The sequence below is a fragment of the Mesitornis unicolor genome, unplaced genomic scaffold, assembly GCF_000695765.1.
Source record: "Mesitornis unicolor isolate BGI_N332 unplaced genomic scaffold, ASM69576v1 scaffold38797, whole genome shotgun sequence".
Classification (NCBI taxonomy): domain Eukaryota; kingdom Metazoa; phylum Chordata; class Aves; order Mesitornithiformes; family Mesitornithidae; genus Mesitornis; species Mesitornis unicolor.
The window spans coordinates 19,556-40,467 of NW_010195041.1; the positions used below are offsets into that span (position 1 = coordinate 19,556).

General features: G+C 40.1%; 1 protein-coding gene across 1 annotated transcript in view; it reads right to left on the reverse strand.

Annotated features, from left to right (window-relative positions):
- Positions 1 to 20,912, reverse strand: part of EP300 (E1A binding protein p300) — a gene marked incomplete at its 5' end in the record, with an annotated part of 38,147 nt that overhangs the window by 12,998 nt on the left and 4,237 nt on the right. The window contains 17 exon segments of the mRNA XM_010187993.1: positions 798 to 875; positions 2,330 to 2,386; positions 4,395 to 4,475; positions 6,904 to 6,992; positions 7,553 to 7,792; positions 9,038 to 9,156; positions 9,707 to 9,863; positions 10,545 to 10,730; positions 11,265 to 11,687; positions 12,768 to 12,923; positions 13,418 to 13,527; positions 14,355 to 14,432; positions 16,491 to 16,665; positions 17,171 to 17,288; positions 17,659 to 17,793; positions 18,124 to 18,217; positions 20,608 to 20,844. Of these exon segments, the coding sequence (XP_010186295.1) occupies positions 798 to 875; positions 2,330 to 2,386; positions 4,395 to 4,475; positions 6,904 to 6,992; positions 7,553 to 7,792; positions 9,038 to 9,156; positions 9,707 to 9,863; positions 10,545 to 10,730; positions 11,265 to 11,687; positions 12,768 to 12,923; positions 13,418 to 13,527; positions 14,355 to 14,432; positions 16,491 to 16,665; positions 17,171 to 17,288; positions 17,659 to 17,793; positions 18,124 to 18,217; positions 20,608 to 20,844 (2,533 nt within the window).

Sequence of the window (20,912 nt, forward strand, 5' to 3'; positions counted from 1 at the left end):
GCAACACATGTTCTCCAATTGCTGTCTCTGATGAAGATGAGATACTGCAATATATGAAGCAAGAGGCTGGGTTGTTTTTTTTTCCCCCCAAATGCCCAATTACATGCAGCATGAAATGATGTGCAGATTTTTCCTCAGTTACAGGATGTCTACTCTCTTCTGCAGCAATGTGGATGGGACAACAGAATGGTAAAAGTCATAGTTCTCTTGTCAAGAAAAGGAACATTTAAGCTCTTTCAGAGTCTTATCTACATATAATTTATCAGCTTTTTAAAAAAGCTTTTAAAACAATCAAGAAAAAATAATTAATATTTTGATCAAGAATTATGTAGTATCTAAAGAAAACTACATTGTTTTTCAGATTTAAACTGATCACCAACGTAAAAAAGTGAATTTGCCTGTTAAATTTAGTAGTTAACAAAAATTTTTTTGAAGATGACAAATAAATATGATTTGTACAGAAAACAGATCAGTATGAAATTGTTAGAACTAAAAAACATCTTTTCAGAAAGGACTAATATCTTTAAACATAAAAGGCTAAAACAAAGCTAAAAGGTCCTCTTCCACACACAGAGGAATATTAGAAATACCTGAGATTATAAGCAACTTCACACATAACACAGTAAGATATGATGCCTACATTTGATGTTACCCTAACTATATATGCTGCAAAACATTCAGGTGCGAATGCAACTTCCATTAGACACTCTTAAATATAACCAGTATAAGGAAGTTTAGGCACTAACTCCAGTAAATCTATATATATGGTCTCTACTTGAGGAGGAGAAATTTCTCACCCAGAAGGCCAGATTATCTCATTATGAAGAACACAGATCTGGTGCATTTTTCTTCCACACTCTATACATTCAACAAATCTGTAGAAGGAAAAAAAGGGGAAAGGGAAGCAATGTCAGTGGTATCATTCCTTGCTTGTACATTTTGTGTAACATTTTACTAAAGGAATTCCAGCATTTAGGCTCTTGGGCCTATTTAACACAGAAGGCATACCTATGCAGAGAACAGCCTCCAGAATAAATTAAGAAGCTGTGAGCTTAAGTCAGGCAGACTACACAGGGACATTATTATTACTGCTTACTTGCCTTACTGCTATCCACTCATTTTTTTAAAAGTGAAGCCCTGCTAAGGATAAAATCTGTAAACTGCTTGTTGCTATAATAAAGAGAGGAAAATGGATTCACAAGTGTCAGAAGAGAAGAATCAGGAGAAACAGCTGGCTGTTAGTTGCCCCATTATACTTGAAGCCTGGGGTACACTGGCAAATACACTGCAAAAAGGTGGGAAGAAAGGAAACAGAAGCAACATCAAAGTCGTGTTCAGAAAACTAGCAGAGATTTAAGGCCAACTGAGTTTGTGATATGGTCTACTTCACAGACGTTGTTGAATATAATTCTCCAAAATACCTAAGGTGGCTTCATGTATCAGAACAGTCTGACTCCTTTTGAACATGTCTACTCATAAGCGTCTGAGACTCTGAACGAATAACTGTCATTTATGTAGGGCATGTGGTATCATACTGTAAGTTATGTTTGTATTCCAGCATGAGGCTGTATCTTCACTATACCAAACAAAGAAAAAGCTATGAGTCAAGTTACTATGCTCTCCTTCCCACAGCCTTTGCAAAACAGCAAAACTGGCTGACCCACGTGCCCTTAGAAGAATGGTGTGAGAACAATATATATCTTTCTGCTCACTCATTTCAGAATGAAGGTAACATCTGCAGAGTAGCAGCACAGGTGTATTAATGCAGGAACATGTCAAGTGGCTTCAAAATAACCATCAGGATTATTAAAAAAAGCAGCTAAGTCACCATCATCTTAACTGCACTGAACATCTACAGTTCTGCTTGCAGAGCAGTCTAGAACCACCAGCTGACTGAAATTTAACAACTTTTCCTTCTACTACAGCTGCCCGTAAAATAATGACAAGTACAAAAGCCAACACCACCAAAAGAGCTACTGCCAAATGATCCAAATCAGCTCTGAAACTTGAGCATTTGCCACATCAAGGTTTCAAAGCAGAGTTATCTGGATTCATCCTTCTGTTGAATCCACATTCAAGACATCAAAATGCACTAATTTTGTCCCATACATACAGCAATGCATATTTCTCAAGTATAGTTGTGGTGGTTTGGGTTCTTGGCACAGAATGCCAGATACGCTGCTTACTGTGCAGCCATTGCCAGTTAACAGAGCTACATGAAATTTGGAAAACTCTGAAAAACAAAAGCTGATGGTGAACGAATCACATGTATTTTACAAAACAGTTATAATGAAGTGAGGATCATTCAAAATGTAACAGCATTACTTACAGTTCAGGGTCCAGTGTATCATTTTTCCTTTTTGAAAACTGTTCTTTGTTTATCGTGCTACGGAAAAACAGGCAATAAAACTCAGTTTTAACACAAGACAACATACAGTCATGCCATACCACACACATCTCCACATACCAAGACAAAACTTGCAAGCAGATTTTTTTAAACGCTCACTGTCACTACAAAGAAAGGATTTGTATTTCACAAACTGACAGATAACTGAAGTATATGCCACCCTTGACTCTGGCTGTGGAAAACATTCTTTCTATGAGACAACAGCTTGTAAGGAACCACACTGATCCCTTAATCAGTTTTACTACTGGATAAACGGTAAAACTTGCCAACATTCAAGTTTTGGACCAGTCTGATTAGTATTTCATAGTGAAAGGACTATTTGATATATCTCTGATACTATGAAGGCAGAGGATTCAAACTGTATTTGATTACTGAGAAAGGTTGGTTATCTTACTTCAGATTCCACTCTTAGATTAATTTCAAAGGATAAATTTCAGCTTCCAAACTCTACAACCCCAGCCCAGCCATTACTCTACACTATAGCTTTACCTTTCCTACAGCATTTGCAAAGTTAGAAATTCCACCTTTTTGTGAGACCTCCCTCAAGTATCACAAGATATACACCTATATCTGGTTCATAATAGTAAAGAGCAATCATATAAGAATACCCAGATCTCTGAGAATTTAACCCAAAAATAGTACTGTAAAATGCGAAATGATCAGTATGTGCCTCTCTGAGAAGCAGTGACAGAGACCAAATCCAACTTGCATCACGTGCATTAACCTTTCCACCCATTTCTTTCGGTGTTTATTCTGAATAGTGCCACCTACAGAATACTTCACACTCCTTACCAGATTGAACCTTCCTCACCAATCTCCCAATCACCTCAAACTATTATTATAATATGGTGAGTAGAACTGTAAACAGTACCTGGCACATACGTTACTGATCTTTTTTGCTTTTGTTCAACTACGGGCTGTGGGAAGAGAGGAAGGGAGCAGGAACTCTATGCCCCAGTAAAATGAGCTCCTAAGAGAAAGCCTGTAAAGCAGGTGAGAGGACACTCAAAAGTGTACTTGCTCCTCCTGCGTAGCCTATTGGCTCCATTTTCACTACTCAACACCCAAACATTTAAATCAGCTATGATAAAAGAATACCAAGAGCTGGACCTAATTATTTCCATTGCTTGTGTTCAAAGAGCTTTTGATTGCTTTTATTTATTGGGAAAAAAAATGTATCCAGTTCGCCTGTTGGCTTCACACTTTCCTAAGTTTCTCACTTGCTTCTCTGCAGTGTTCCTGCAATGCCCTCCCCCAAAGAGCTTTCCTCAATGCTTCAATGGCTCAAAGAATAACTGCTAGGCACTTATTTGTCCCTCAAGGGCTTCCTTAGCCTTCCAAATTCTGTACCAAGATTTTATTTTTTTTTCTCCTGGGCAGGTGGGGAAGGTATAGCAGAATGAAAGACTGTCCTAACAGTTTGTCATCAGCATGGAAAAGGCAACTAAATCCACGCACAGCCTTTTACCATGATCTCTTTAACAACCATATAGCACTTCTCATAAGCAGATGGCACTCCAGCAGTAAAATACGCGTATCACAAAAGGAGCTTCCCTGCTTCTAACTTGAATGAAAACAATACGTAGTTGACTATGTTTAACAGCACAGCCAGTCTATAAACAGAATAGTACATTTGACTATTTCAAACTATGTCTGTCACCTACCCACCCACAGGCATGGTTACTTTTCTACAGTACAATACTTCCACAGTTTAAAACAAAAAGCAATGATCTTTTCTCGTTATTGGTACAGCTGCAATTTTGAGCACTAAACGCTTATTTCTCACTACAGTTCAGTCAGTCTAGATTTTAAAGAAGCAAATCTATGGCACAAGCCCAGGCTTTTATGAAGAATAACTGGCCCACCTTCTACAGGCCTACTAACAGTAGGGGTTACCTAAAACAAAACTCATTCCCCTTGAGAAAGTTCTATAGGCCATGATAAGAGTTTATGAATGCACAGCGCAAGCAAACACAAATTGACTCACGTTTGAGGTTGTGATGGGTCATCTCCCAGAGAAACGCTCTCCCCTTGGATTTCGTTGAAGCACTTCTCACAGAAATGATACCTGTCAGCAAGAAGGCCATATTTGGGTGAACTGCTCCGTCCACACAACACAGCCCAAGTCAAGCAACGGAGCCACCAATCACAGCAGGCCAAGGAAGGGACAGGAGCAGAGAGCAGGTCATCAACGGCGACAAGGATATTCAATGATGCAGATTTATGGGCCCCACATTGTGTTTGGTTGGTTTGTTTTTTTGGTTTTGGGTTTGGTTTTTTTTTTGCGCAATCAAAGCCAAGTGCAGACAATGACAAGCATGAAGGAGAAATAAAAAAACAACACACACACGAACAAAGAAATGGGGATTTGCAGGACAAAAACAAAAACATAGAAGCAGGACAAGACAACACAAAGCAGAAAGCCAAGGCAAAGCACAGATTAGCATTAAATCTCTCAAATGGGTTCACAAGCAGCAAACGATTAAAGCAAATTAAACAAGAGTATTCCATTTTAGCATACCCATACCCTCTTCATTTTAATAATCCATGCTACGTACAGCAAAGAATTAAAATGAGAAAGGGGGAAGAGCAGAAGGAAGGAAGAACTGCTACTCTGACTTGCACGTCAGCACAGCAGTTCTGTTGGCAGGAGGATCTGCAGGACATCAATGGAAGAGGGACAATCTTCCATCTTAAATATATAAATGCTGAAAAGCCACAGGGTTCTCTCCCAGTTGAGAGGGCAAGCTAAACATCAGAAGCTTTAGGAACAGTAAAATCTGTCCTCAAAAAAATCTTACAGACACTACAGAAATGTCAAACTGCATGTTAACTAAATATCTAACATTAACTATACACATAATGCTCTACATTGATATGATTCTGCTATAGCCCAGTTTGAGTGCAGAACAGTCCAGGCATCAACAAAGCAAGCACTATAGAGAAAGATTTCATTTATACTCAAATAAGATAGTGATTAATTCAAGATTCTACCCCAGCCCTCAAAAATGTTCTAAAATGGTGGCCTCTCCATTAGTAAGGCATGTTAATTGAATGCACAAGACAGTAAAACTAAAAAGAAATGAAAGAAAATTCAAACAAGTTTATTATAAAGCCACGCAAACCAAGACTACAGCAGCAGCTAAGGTAAAAAGCCAGGTCTCAACCCTCTCTCTCTCCCAGGTGATGCAGAGATGTACTTCTGGAACTGTACATTTCAGTCTGTAGATACATATGCATGAGTATATATATATATATATAACATAATTTACAAGTCACATGTATGCACCTAATATAGTGCAAACATTTCCTCCTAATGTTTGAAAACATGTAAAGCATATCAGATTTTTGAGTAACAGTCTTTTGGTTCATCTATGGCCTGACATAGATAAACATAAGCAGAAGATACTGACATGAAAAGGTCTACACTAAGTCTAAAACTACAGTAGTTACTCTGGGATACTGTAAGCTTATTTTCTACTTCTTCACTCCTAAAAACCTCCATTCACTGCTATAAACCTTTATGGAGCCTAACAAGGTTAAGATTTAACTCCTGTAGCTCTTTGGTTGCTTTCACTTAATCAGTCATTTAAGAAAACCGCAACTCCTGCAAAATCTTATTGGCTTTCAGGTAAGAGTCTTAGTGTTTTTGCTGTTCTGTTTGTTTTGTTTGTTTAAGGTGTTGGAAAGAATGGAGAGCAGGAACTAAATTGATGGAGGGGACACAGTTTGGAGGTAACCAGCCCTCTACTCGAACAAATGTATTCTAGTGACAGGATAGGGAAGTGTTAAAGCCTGTACTTCCCTTCTTCCTGGCTTGCTTCCCCAATTGGAAAAGAGATGCCTAGCAAGCAACCTTTCAGAAGTAAAAGAGGCTTAAATCCTTTAATAAATCCCAAGTAAAAAAAAAAAAATATTCCAAAGAGATGCAGAAGTGACAGCGTTTTACAGAGCTGCTGACAGCTACTGCAAGACAACTCCCTCAAGGAAACTTTGGGAGAAAAAGCAAGCATCAATCTACTGAAGATCTGAAAACACAAATCTTCCAATGAAGATTTGCATCACAAAAGTAAGTTCACTCTTCAGTGTTAACATCACGAGAAAAACAAAGACTTGCCAGGTATAATATGTACTATGAGCATTAATATACTTGCTGCATAGTTTACTTGGTGTTCTACATGAAAAATACTACGGCATAGAAAGCAAAGACAACAGACTTGTATATATGATTTGTAGGTAACTGAAGATTTAGTTAACTGCAGGATAAAAACTTAGTAAAACATCACATTTCTGCGAACAAAAGAGGAAGAGCAAAGACTTCAGTGAACTTTTGCAGAAAAAGGTCATTAACACACAAGATAAACTATTTCAGCAAATTTTTATCTTAAAACATGAAGGTGTACACGTATAGAGAGGGTATAATATGTAAATACATGCACGCCTTTAACAGATTAATTGCAGCATGCACAAAAGCGCACCAAGTGAGTTTTCCTTACCTGTTCTGGTAACTGTAGTAAGTGGCATCTCGAGGGATTGTGCATAGCTGTTTGCCATAGCAACACAAAGTCTGTGGCGAGAACTCCAACTGCAAAAGGAATGGGTTGTCTTAGTACTTGTACACGTTTTCACTTGCTTTCCATGGGAAGCAAACGTGACCCAATGATCATTTCCACCTTATTCTCTGCACAAACCTCACAGCAGAACAAGTGTATGAAGTGCTACAGTCAAAAAAAAACATTCAGTGGGTTGTTATTCTCAAGCTAGCTCTTCTCCAAAGATGGAAAGCACATCAAAACAAGACAATGGAAATACATAGTCTCAATATACAGTGAAATAGAGAGCACTTCTTCTGCAATAACAAAACCACATGTGTTTAATTTGCAATAGCAAATGGGTTCACCCTAATAAAAATAAGCCTTCAGTTACTTTTCCACCCAACAACTTATATACAAATAGATGATTTAAGCACTAGATAGAATTAGAAGGTCCACTAAAACCTCAATATCAGATTACTCAGGATTGCTAAATCCAGGTAAACTTTCAACATTTTTGACACACTGTAACTGCTAGTAACTGCAACTGCTGTATTTCTCCCCATTCAATAAGGGGAAGCAAGCAGCAGACTGAAAATCTTTGTTTTCTTACCTTTCTTCCACAGCAATAACCAAGGCTCTGCATAACTGGGTCAATTTCTTGCTCAAACACCTCTGCCAGTTTGGAACAGTACTTGTATACCCGGGATGTTTTGCGGTTGTACAGCCAGGCATTATTGAACATGAGCCAGATGTCATCTACATATTGCCACGGCTCCTGATACTGTCCCGTGTCTAGCTTCCTCTTGATAGTAGAAAGGTCCATGGGGTTCTTCACTATGTCAAAATAATCCTGCAAGAATATGCAGTGCATCAAAACACTACTACAAAACTGCGTTGTGACATGACAGCCTGTGCATTCTCAGCATATAAATGCCTCTGCAGTACATCAAGAAAAACCGGTTCCTCCCTGGCTTCATTTTCAAACTGCTCGTGACATACAATGAAGTCTCCAAGTAATACCATATCACTCCCCAGTGCTTCCTTTTCATTATTCCTTTATTTCTCGGGCTCTATTGCTCTTCCACTCCTGATGAAATAAAGGCACTCTAATTTTAGTCAGCAAAACAAGTATTACAAAAAGTAGGAAGTAGCAACGTTTTTCCAGCCACTCTGCGCTGAGGATATACACATTAACAGAAAGCAACTGTTTTTAGCAAACCAGACAACCTAATAAACAAAAATAACTAACTTTGTTAGATGATAAAAGATATTACGTCTCCTCTAAATAATGCCCTTTTCTAACCCCCTTCATCAGTTATAAGACCACCTCTCCTATATAGAAGTCCTCAGAATATGACAAGCAATTGAGAGCTTGTTAAAGAATATTAGCAACATTTATGCCTGCCTATAAATACATCAGGCCTTGAGTTTTTGCAGTCTCTATACCAAAAAAATCCCATACCAAAACAAAAAAAACACCTTTCAGACAAAAAAGTTGTCTAAAGCACCTAATCAGGACTTTATGTATACATATTTGTGTATGAATAGTAAACTTGCGTAGTCAGTGTTTAAAACACAGATCATTGAAGGACAGTAATGTCTTCTGAAGACAATTCGAAAACAAGCAGAAAATTCAACCAGAACAAAAGCTTGAATAGTCTCCTCCCTGCTCATAACAGATGAATAATTATTGAGGGAGGGGTTTTTTTAAGTGGTCTTGGCTGAATATGTGGGGAAATTAAGCAGATCAAGTTTTATATATGATGAGGAACACCTACAAAATTCAGCAATAAAAGCATCACAACATGACGCAACATCCATAAAATGGCCACACACCGCAGGGGATCTGTTGGTAATCACTTCAATGTATGGTATACCTACTTATTTATCAAAAGGAACACAGAACCAAACAAACTTTCGAAGAAACAAACTTTCCTAGTCCAGACATAGTATGTTCCACTGCATAAGCTAAATCTCTTCAAATGCATCAGTATAAAAATGTTAACAAGGCAGAATAAAGCTGTACTCAAACAGGTATGCCATAACATAGGTGTTTCAGATTAAAGACAGTAAAGTATCTTGCTAAGACACTCACAGGAATTCCAAGTAGTTGGGGATCCACAGGCTGTCGAAATGGAAGAGACTCTGGATCCTGACGGTAAAGTGCCTCCAGCGTTGGCATAAGCGCCTGCCGCAACTCTTCCGGCTTGAAAACTTTTGAAAAACAATCAACATTAGGAAGATAGCAGAAACAGCTGTAAGGAAGAAATCTGCTGGAAAATATGAGGTCTGTGGAAAAAGACTACAGACAACGGGTTTAAGTTACTCAGCATGGCTTGTTTATCCTCTGCAACACTGAGTTCTGAGGAGGGTATTTAAAGGATCATCAAGGAGGTGGCCAAAATATTTAAAAGAATTTTGTTTTTATCATAGGGAAGACACTGATAAATTTACTAAAGCCAGTTTGCATTCCAAATGCAGGTCTTCTCTAAGTTTGCAAAAAAACCTTGTCTAGAGGATCTGTAACAGAAGTATTTCGAATCTCCACTGTACTGAATTTTACTAAGGCTTAATGAATAATACTAAAGAACTCATCCTAAGCCAATTACAAGCACATGTATTATTAGACATTTTTATCCAAAAGCCACAAAGAACAATCCATATAAGCCTACTGAGTACCAATGAAGAAAGCTTGGGGTTTTTTCCCCTGAAGACTTTCTAGGCAGATGCAGTGAGTTTCAGTCAAAACAGCATTCCTCCTTACTTTTTTTCTTAGACTGCCCAGCTGCTGGAGAAGACTGAGTAGCTGGAGTAGTAGGTCTCTCTTCCCCCTCTGGTATTTCAGTCTTCACTTCAGATTTCTTCTCTTCTTGCTCCATTGCATCTGGTTTACATTCCTCCACGACTGGTTCTGCTTTAACCTGGAAAGTAGTTTGGAGCCTGTCACTTTGTCTCCTGTCAGGTCACCCATCCACATTTCTGTCCTTTAAACCTATCTGTTATCCTGCCCACCACTCATTCCTAGGATTATGAGTATCTACTTTGTAGTCAAAACTTGCCTAAACCTCTAGCAGATGTGCTAGAATGCACCTTTATACACTGCATTAGTAGCAATGATGAGCTGCAAGCATACATACAAGTACTCATCCAGGTCTTCAGGCAGGTGTGAGTCTCTCCCACACAGGGGCTCCCAGGGTGATCCTGCTGGCAGCCACACTCCTAGCTGTCCTCAGTGACAGGTTGTCAGAGCCCAGTAAAGCAGCCCATCACATAAACATCCACTATTCTAACACTCCACATCTGCCAGTAACACCTGAAGGACTGATCTGAGTTCCCTCTTATATCAGCATTTACCAAAAAGCCTCACAGCTGCAACCACATTATGATGGTCCTTCTTGTGGTCACTGGCTTCTACCACCATTTCACCACAAAATAGAGACCCTCCCTTAGGAAGCTGGGAGGGGAAGACTTCAATCAAAACAGCAGCAGCAGGTAGCATCTATAGCTCTCATTGAGCTCTGGAAAGAATGGCTTACATGGATATAGAAAAATATCTGGCAGTACTAAAGACACTCTATCCAACAACTGGATGACAATCTCACCTCAGGTTTCTCCTCCATTTGCAGCTCCATTTGTTCTGGTTCCCCTTCCTCTGTAATATCCATTTTCACTTCCTGCAAAGGTGGCTGCTGCTGCTCTGGAACGGTCTGCTGAGAGTTCACCTCTGTGCTGCTGGTGGATGGGGGGTTGGATACCTGCCCATCAATGCTTACAGCTGGCTGTGAAAGCTGAGGGAACAAAACACATATTACAAACAGGCTTCTAATGAACTTATTTTTTTTTCCTCTAATCTACCTTTCACCTACACTATATTTCCACCAATTTTAAATGCACTCTGGTCTTTCTACTTGCTTCACCTGAAGAACACACTGCTGCATAACTCCAATTACAGAAAAAAATACAGCAGAAACTTGCACTGGAAGGCTTAGTATACAGAAAATTACACACTGTTTCCCTATTGTACACCACCACTATGCATACACAGCCATAACTAAAGACCTCATCCACGTTTCACAGTGAATTAAAAAAAAATATCCTGAAAAATACTTCCTCTCTGGAAACATCAGATGATCTATAGACTTGGCTTGATGCAAAAACGTTACTTCCTAAATGCAAAAGAACTTATTTTGACATTAAACACGACACGAACTAACTCCATTATCACAGACTTGCAGAAAAATAAAAGACTAACTGAAAATTAAACGTTATAGTTAAACGTTAATGTTATTTGCAGGGAAAGAACAATTAAAGTATTTCCTTACAGGTGTTGTGGGGTGCTGAGGCTGCAGTGGTGCTGTTGGCGTGGGAACAGATGCAGTCGTGCTCTGCTGTGACAAGGGCTGCTGCTGTTGCTCTGCAGAAGGGGTAACTGGAACCGGAGGCTGGACTTGTGGAGGCGTAGGAGTCTGCCTTTGAGGAGGGTGCATAGTTTGTGACTGTGGTCCAGGTGGCATTGCCTGAGGAGTAGGCGTGGGTGTAGTAGTGGCAGCTGCTGCTGCCTGCTGTTGCTGTGATCCCAAGCCTGGGGGTGTGTGGTGAGGTGTTGGGGTTCGGCTAGGTACTGGAGAAGGGGAATTTCGGTGCATGGGAGGCTGTGGAAGAGGTGGGCAGTGAATGTGGCTCCCTTGAGGACCTGGAGCCATTGCAGGAGAATTCACAGGACAGGAAGCACTGGTCATTTGTGCCTGTGAAAAAACAAGTACGCATTTGCAATGATTTGAAATAGAAAAGAGAGATAAATTACTGTCAAATGGCTGCTTTCCCACAGTTACTGGCATACTCTTAAAAATGTGACAAACTAACTGTTTAGAACTGTTTCAAAAGGAGAAAAGGTCTATCCGATTTCTTTTGCTCCAAATGAATATAAAGCTGCTATATAATTTATTCAGCTCTAAAAGAGACGTTTCACTAGAATAACTTATACTTGTTGATATATATAAAGAATGGCACACCTACACTCCCCAGTTCACAAAACATTTATTTCTAAAACTGCAGATTTGTACCTTCTGAATATGGGACAATGCACCTCAGTGAAAAATAGCATTCACATACACTCAGTGTGCCCATGCCCCCACCCCCAAGACTAGAAATGGAATTTATCATCAGAAATAAGTACACAGAAAATGGTACAGTTACAGTACCATTATGATATTACAAAAGAAAAAAAGAAGTACTGGTCAAGGAAAAAAAAGCTGTCACTCCACAATAATCTTGCCTGCAAACTAGGAAGAAGCATCAACGAGAAGCAAACTGACGTTCCCTACTTCTTCCTGGCCTGAAAGGTTCTTGCTGAAAAGGGAGACGGAAAGGACAGAAAGGAAACTGCTAGACTGTAAGTTCAGATCTTTAGTAGTGATAACCCTCCTATCCCCCAAAGCCAGCAACATACATTGGTCCTGGACAGACATGCCTTTTTATGATATGTCCTACCATCTCTTAATTTCTCAGGCTCTGCCCCTTCGCTATTCAGCAAGAAAGTCTTAACTACTGCATGCTGAGTAACCTTCTTCTCTATTCCACAAAAACAAACTTAAAAACTTCTCTGTCACACTCAAACTTAAGCCTGAGAACAAGCCAACAATGTTTAACACTTGCCATTCGTAGTGCTACATCAGGAAAAATGCAGAGTCCCAAGAAATTAATTTGACTGACTATAATTCCAGAAGCATCGAGAAAACAAGTTGTTCTCCATTACTACAAACTGAACAATGCAACCAGTATATGACAGAGCCCACTGACACTACTTCCAGAAATCAGAAACTCACTTGAGAAATTGGTGTCTGATTGCCAGGCTGAGTCATAGGCATGCTCGCTGTGTTCATTCCCGTGGAAGAAGCAGGGAACTGGGTCTGTTGTAGAAACTGATTCTGACCAGAAGGCTGTCCAACTCCTGGTTGCTGCATGCGTGAAGGAAATCCCATCTGTTGGAAAAGAAAGGAACTCTTTTCACACAACGGGCATAACGTTTTACAAATAAAAGCATTCTGCTGTTGAAATTGATCCTTTCTGCTTATCTGTAGGATGCAATATCAACAAGATCAAAAGCCTGCATATAGCTTCTCACAAAAGACAGAAATTATGATGATTTCCTAAGGAATATTATATTGATTTCAGATTGGGACTGTGACTTAAGATTTATTTTTGTTCCTTTTTTTTAAGGAGGCAACTGCACAAAAAGCCACTTAAACTTTTTTTTTTAAGGCAATTTTTACCACCAAGATCTAAAGGTCTATCGTAGACCAGACAAATCTTTCAGTGGAGATGTAAAAGGAGGAATCAAAGAGCCAAGAGAATGAAGAAATAGTGCTTGATTTTTTTTTAACATTTCTTTTATGCATTTATTTATTTTAAGGAAACCACAGCCAAGAGAAGCAAAGCTGTGAGCTCAGCACCCTGGGATGAAACACACACTGACCTGGTTCATGGCCCCAGCCTGGCTTAGCTGTCCAGGGTGCTGAAGAGGAGGGGCTTGCCGGGGTCCCATCGGTGACAGCTGCATGTTCATCTGGCCAAACTGATTCATTCCTGTGCATTTGTGCCAAAAAAACACTTATAAACAAAGGCCTGAATTCTCCTTTGGGCATCATTCAACTTTCAGAGAAGAAATGCCGTCAGGTTCTTCCAAATTTTGTTTTCTTGCAACCAGTTTCCAAGCATGCAATACTACGAAGCAAATACCTCCTTCTAACAACCAGTTACATGGAGTAATTTTAAATATAATGTGTCCAAGCTACTACACTCCTTCAGAACACAGACAAGTCTGGTTTTCCCCAAAAGACTTCTTTCCACTGTTATCAAAGCTCTGAAGTTTGAGAACTACTGGAGTACAGGACAAAACCAGAAGCGTGACATCTACTGCTGAAGATCACCTTTCTACAGAAAGCGGCATTATCTTAATCACATATTAGAAAATAATTTTATTGAATCTCAATCTCTATCTTCACTTTCTTAAGTACTCTGTATGTTGGCTACAATGCTTCTTGACTACGTAACAAAGATTCTGCCTCTTCCTTCTGTGCAGTAATTCTCACCGTCTTCTCTCTGTCGCCAACACGTCCTCAGCTAAGTTGGTCAGACCTACAATGTTTGGCTGACCCCACCATCCTATGTTCTTTACTTAACAAAGCAAGCAGATAATGTACAGCTCTTAAATTCACAAGATCACAAAATGCTGTAAGACATATACAGTTTTATAATATATAGTATACAGAGTTATGTAAGTATCCTACAGTATAGATAGGTATTATCTTAATCAAATAGGAAAACTGAAGGCCTATGACACCTCAGCAAGAGCTGCCCAATTCCAAGATTCCTTCAAAATCAGAGTAGTGAATTTTTTTTCAAATATTTACCCGGCTGTGCCTGCATGCGATTCATCATCTGGTTTGGCACATTGGCACGTATCAGGGTTGGGTCAGGAAGAGGACCATCTGGAAAAAAAGATACTGGAATAAGATTATGACATTTAGAAGACCACCAGGCTTCATCCACCAAACATTTTAGTGTGAATTACACACTAAAACCCATGTACAGAGTTCAGTAAATCTAAAGACTCTTGAAGAGTCCTCAGTGTGAAGCAAAACAAAAAACTTGCTTGAAAATATAAGCATGTCTCATTGACAGAAATATCCTCTGACTTAAGAGTCAGCTTTCAGAAATTAAGGACAATTTCGGAGTATTTTATTGAGGTACAACAACAAACTCAGTAGCTCACAAACACTGAGGCCACAAGAACTTCTACAGACCACTCTACACTGTTACTGCACCTCTAGATTTAAAACACTGAAAACTGTACAATTCAACACGGTATTTATCAAAGGTCTGAGAACTACTGGAGTTAATGATGAAGAACTGACAGTGTCACATCTACTGCTGAAGATCAACTTTCTACAGAAGTTACAGCAAATAAAGTCACAGTATCAATCTCTAATAATCCTTCTTGGATCTTGTTAATGCATCTCAGTAAATCCTGTTCTGACTTCAAACATTAAAAATGCCAGAATTTGATTTACTAAAATACATTCAAATTTAAGCAGGGAGAACTCAGTTGAAGATTCTTGTAGCTTATGCCTGGAGCTACTGGATCTCTCCAGTGTTAGGGGAAAAAAAAGGAAGCTTCTTGTCTCCTCAGCTAATTCAAAATTTTGACCCTATCTTCTTAGACAACTTATAACAGTGTCACTGACAGCTATACATCTATTTCCATAAGGTGTCTTAAGAACTCAACATTCTTAACTGTAAAGTATATAAGAATATGCAAGAGTGACAGAATCAAGCAGAAAAATAATTTTCTTCTGAGAAGGAAGCTACTGGGAGAGTCATTTGGGAGGGGAAGGGCAGTGCTCTAGAACGTGTGTTTGCAGAACTGCTGCTCTTAGTTTTAAGAAAGACTACTTCAGCCTCCAGAGCTGTCAGTCCAGAATCACAGAGAAAAGAAAAAGTCATCTTAAAGCAGGCTGTGGCTTAAATAGTTAAAGATACTAGTTATCTTTCACAGCTAAATCAGAGCATGGAATGCAATTTTATCTAGAAACGTACAGTTTAAAATCCTGTATTTCAATTATTTACAGGACTTAACTGGAAATACAAGATTACGGTGTCAGCAGATGCCTCTCTCCAATTTATAACTAGAAATATCACCCACAATAGTTTGTGTCATCTGCTTTTATCTGTTGCCCAAATAAAAATACAATACAATGTCTTGTCCCTTCCTAATGTCAGAAAGGGACATTATACTCTTTAGCAGCATGACGGTTTCGATCGTTAACTCCTCCCCAAAGCCAATTTTATTCTACTATACAAATGCATGGCTAGCAGGGAATCTAATAATAATAATAACAACAACAACAACAACAACAATCTGTTTAGCATTAGGAAGGTCAACTCAAGTAAGAGAACTGCTGTGAAACAGAAGACAGCTGCATAGGAAAATAAGTGAAATCTGCTTTTCATTGCATGTTGGGAAGGCCATTTGTCCACAAAAACAAACGTGGCACAGAACAAACACAGAACTTTCAAAGGCACTCCTAAGCACTCCAATCATCAAACTCCCTGCTTAGCAACAACAGTAGTGATGATCACTTTAAGCATCCCACAACTACATATTATGAAAATATATTTCCCTTATAGTAACTGAAGTTATCTTCAAATCAACGAATTCTAGAGGTGAATCTCTAACAAGACTGAAGTTCTACAATGTTAAAGACACAACTTAGTCTCCATTTCCTCCAACCTCAAAGTGTAAAGGTTTATAATAATTCAACTTGCTCAGAAGACTAAGTGCTTCCAGATAATCTATGGTCATTAATTAACACATAAGCAAAGCAAAGATTTGGCAAGTCCTTCTGAACAAAGAGGAAAACGTTCTATTTAACTCTGAGCAAGACAGATAACTGTGAAACAAGAAGGGCAAAATGGTCACCAGTCTACCAAAATGACAGTAAAAGGATTCCCCTGCACCAGGTAGTCAATAACCCAACCATCCTTACTTGCAGACATCCCTGGTTGGGGCTGGCCCATGTTAGGCCCTTGATTCATGGGAGCCTGTGGCATGCCCGGAGCATTTGGGATCATGTTTTGCTTCTGCAGCCTGGTTCTTCGTTTCTCCTCCAGCTCCTTCTGAATCTTATAGATCTTCTCCGCTAGCAAGTGATAGTACTCTGCCTGTTGGGGAGCAATACAAGTCAGGAAAGGAGATGACACATACATAAAGTAAAGACAACAGATCACAATGATTCAAGCTTGCAAAAGAGCCTTCCACACACATTTTGGCTTGGGAGTGGGTGGCTCTCCCTTTGCAGGGGCTCCTGAGCAGACAGTGGGGCAAAAAGGGGCACTGCTGGCAACCATTAGGCCAACATCGGGCATTTTTCTTCACTGTGGTTCTCCCAAAGTAGTGTTGAATGCAAGAAGAACTTCATGCTGCCTTCAGGGAACACTCAGAAGTCTCAGACACAGCACATCCTGACAGGCACCACCCTGACTCCTGGTATACCCAGGCTGAAGCAGCCTGCAGCTGGCCAATTCCTAGACCCCCATCCAGCAGCCCCTGAACACACACTTCCTCAGCCTGCAACTCTCATCTGTGCTTCCACTCCTCTTCCTTCCCAGTCACTATGGGATCAAGGCAGAGATATACATGACTTGACAACAGAGGACGCCATCTCACCCTGCTATTTGCCGATTCATACATATCCCCTTCCACTTTCCGAGCGTACGCCACCAGATTCTCCATACGCCGGTCCTTCAGTGCTGCAGGGTCAGGAGTGGGAAATATGGCTTGGACTCTGAAAAAAAACATGCAAGTCATTAGGATGTCCCCAGACTGGGACATCTGCACTAACCCCTGTGATCTGAACACAAAGCAGCAAGCAAATCTTTCAATGACTGTGCACTGCTACTGCTCCCAGGGCACATTGCCCCTATGTTGATGGCTTGAGTAGGGAGTAGGACACTTCCAGTACAACAGTTCCAAAACAGCAGATACAGCTCTATCTTTCAGGCTTTTGCTTTCCCGTCTCATGCATCCTGACAAAACTTGCTCTCTGGCCCCATAGTTTTGGAATTCAGCCTTCCTCCATCCCTCCATCCCTCCCCCTGCACCTCAGGGGCAGCAACTCACTCAACCAGAGTTTGTTTTGATTATTAGCTACTCACAATTTATGAACAAGGTGGTTTCGGAGATCCTGAGTAATGTCTTCATGCCACTGCTTTCGAATTCCAGTACTGGATGGTTGAGCTGTTGGCATGGCTCCCAAACTGGCAACATTGGCGCTTTCACTCATCATGGGGCTTCAAAAACAGAGCAAGAATTGAGGGCAAAAGTCTAGCCCAAGCTTAGTCATCTTACAGTCATAGCCTCTTTTAGAATAATGTCAGGACAAAGTGCTAGTTCAGCCATTCCCTAATCAATGGACAAACTCTGCAGAAATAGCTGCACAGACACCAAAACAACGCCGTGAAAGTACATGCTGTCCTACCCAAGGATTTGGAAAACTGCAACAAAAGCTACAAAATCCAAAGGGAGAGATAGCCATCAATGGCATTTACCCCACTGTTTATGCAAGAAGTGCCATGAGATCAAAACAAAATCACTGGGGCGCAAAGAATAATTCAACTTACTTTTGAGAATTCATGGTTGAATGTAACATTGAGTCAGGCAGCAGATTAGGGGTTTGAACCCCTACTCCTCCATTCACTCCCATTGGATTTGCACCTAGAAAAAAAAGTATTCTTAAATGAACAGCCTATCTACTGTGCAAAATCAGTAACTACTCAGCAGTAACAAGGGGTCTAGACTTTCAAATACTTTGACTTTTGAGAAGGGAGTTTAATTGCCCATTGTTGTCTTTACCCTTACTTTTACAAACTTAGAAACACTGGTGACCTGGAAGTGAAGCATCACACCACATTACTCCTCAGGACATCTTCCTGGACTTCTGAACAAGCAAGCAATTTCTATTCGCTGCAAACGTTATGTAACAGAGTCCTTTTCTATAAGTCCCTAACTGAAGATCAGTATTACCAACCAGTACTGGCTTTCTGTTCAGAAGTGGTTGGGTTTGGTGTTTTTTTGGCATTCAGGGGCCTCAAAAAAAAAAGATCAGCTACCACCTACATCTGGTAAGGTCCCCTCTCACCCACTCTGTACTTAAGGATCCAGCAACTAACTCCAATGTTTGTACTTTGCAGGAGAAAGCTCTAGTAATGTGTCACATATCAAAATCTGCCTTTCTGAGTCTGGAACTTCTGAATAGATCATTCTGTGAGACAGAGAGTAGCATGAAAGCCATTACCAAGCATCACAAGTATTTAGGACATCTGAATTCCACAGAATCTGTATCTCAAGCAAAATTAGACACAGCATACAAAAGAAATCCACTGAAATTAAGTATACCAAGCCTAATACATACCTCTAATATCACAAGCAAGTATTTAATGGGCTTTTCATAAAGCAGCCTCAAGCCTTCCTTCCCCTAGTCACTTCCTTCTCCTTTCCAAATTCACTTTGCCATCTGAGAGCTGGTACAGAAGACAACTGTCAACCTTAGCCTTAACCCTCCCTTTTCGGCTGCCCAAACCAACCATTTGACCTACTTATGACTGCATCTTGTCACACTGCAGTCCTCTCCAAATCCTGCTGCTTCTCCTAAACTAGTCCTGTTGTCATGAAGGTACAACTTGGTAATTCCTATCCTACCTGTTGCAATTCCCTCCTTAGCCACCTGCTCCTAAACAACAGTCAAAACTTTACACTCTCCATGCTTGTCAGTTCCACATTAAGCTTTAGATCTTCACTCTCCAAGAGCTTTTCCACCCTAGCTCATTGGATTTTCTTACTGGTGCTACAAGGAGTGCCCAAAAAGAATACACAGGCTAAATTCTGTGTCTATAAATAAAAAACAACCCAGAGAACCATTTTGCTTCAGAAAAAAACGGATGACACATTCCTTTCAAGGTACTCGCTGTAAGATTTTGATGCTTCTAGAAATTAAAATCTACTTGTTTTAAGACTAAGCTCTCAGAACCCTTCCCCAACTCCCCTCTCCTTTTTTTAAAAATACTTTACACACTGGGAGGCAAAGTTTTAGCGGTATACAAACTGCATGCAACTTGTGAGGACCAGTCATCTCATTAACAAGTCTACTCTACCCAACAACCTTTTCCTTAGTAACTTAGGAGTAGCATGTCCTTCGGTGCAGAAACAGCACATCAGAGTGCAGCTTGCAACCAACTGCTACTTTCCTCTGCAATCCCTGAGGTCCTTCCCCCTGGAACTCCTGTGTACACACAGCACTTATGCCATACACAGGCTTGTCATGGGGCGTATAGGCAGGATCACTGCAAACCCATACAAGCTTGTGATAAATCTCTACCAGCTTATATTTCCTCATTTCCATTTAAAAAAGAAAACAAAACCCCACATCTACTCATGCAACTCAAGCAAAGAGCTGGGGGTGATGAAAATTCCTGTGATGTAATATCAAACTATCAAAATTAGAATTAATGGCTAAAGGTTACTTCATTTGACACCAGTGATAGACAGGTTAGAATCAATTGCACTTCAAAATAAAATTCTTACGTAGTCTTTTGTGATTTTGCAATAAGCCACCCAGACTACTTACAGTTACGCGAGTCCGCATGACAAGATTCAGAGAGAGAGTGTTATTTACTACTTTTCATTTTTAAAACAAACATTACGTATCTGAGATAGAACTGTAATATGGTGCAGCCCAAGTAATAACGAAGTACAATTGAATACAGGCAGTCCAATGCATGCATTACCAATTAACAACTTCTAAGAGGCCTGAAACTTGCTTTACAGTACAATTATAAAGCTGAAAAAAATTAAATAAAATACTTTGGAAAACTAGTTCTGAAAAAATTTTACCATTTTTCCAAAGAAAATACTTTTCCCAGATAGTGCATCTGGGTCCTCTAATGTTCCACTGAGTAGCTTAGTAGCTCAAGTCTAAAATATTGCAAAGCCATACCTCTTGCAAAGTAACTAGCAGTATTAAGCTGGTAGGTTAAGAAAAATTGCATTAGGTATAGCACAGGTAAACTGCCTGGAGTTCGTATCTGAACACTAACAGATAAACTTACTCATAGGATTCATTGGGCGCAGACCCTGGGGTGACTGGCCTTGTTGCTGATTCTTCACTTGAGCCTGGGGCTGTGTCTGCATCTGGTTCCCTTGATAGGTCAGTCCAAGGGCTGCGTAGGCTCTCTCAATGGAGCTGGGGTCTATCTGGCTGGTAGTGTTTATGCTGGGCGTTGTCTGCTGCCCCACACCCACGGAGCCAGTATTTGCAAGTCCTACTGTGGCTCCGCCCAGCAGCGCTGCAAGAGAGGTACCAAGTTAATAAGGACACCAGGAAGTAGCCAAAGAGGTCCAAGAAAATAGGGAA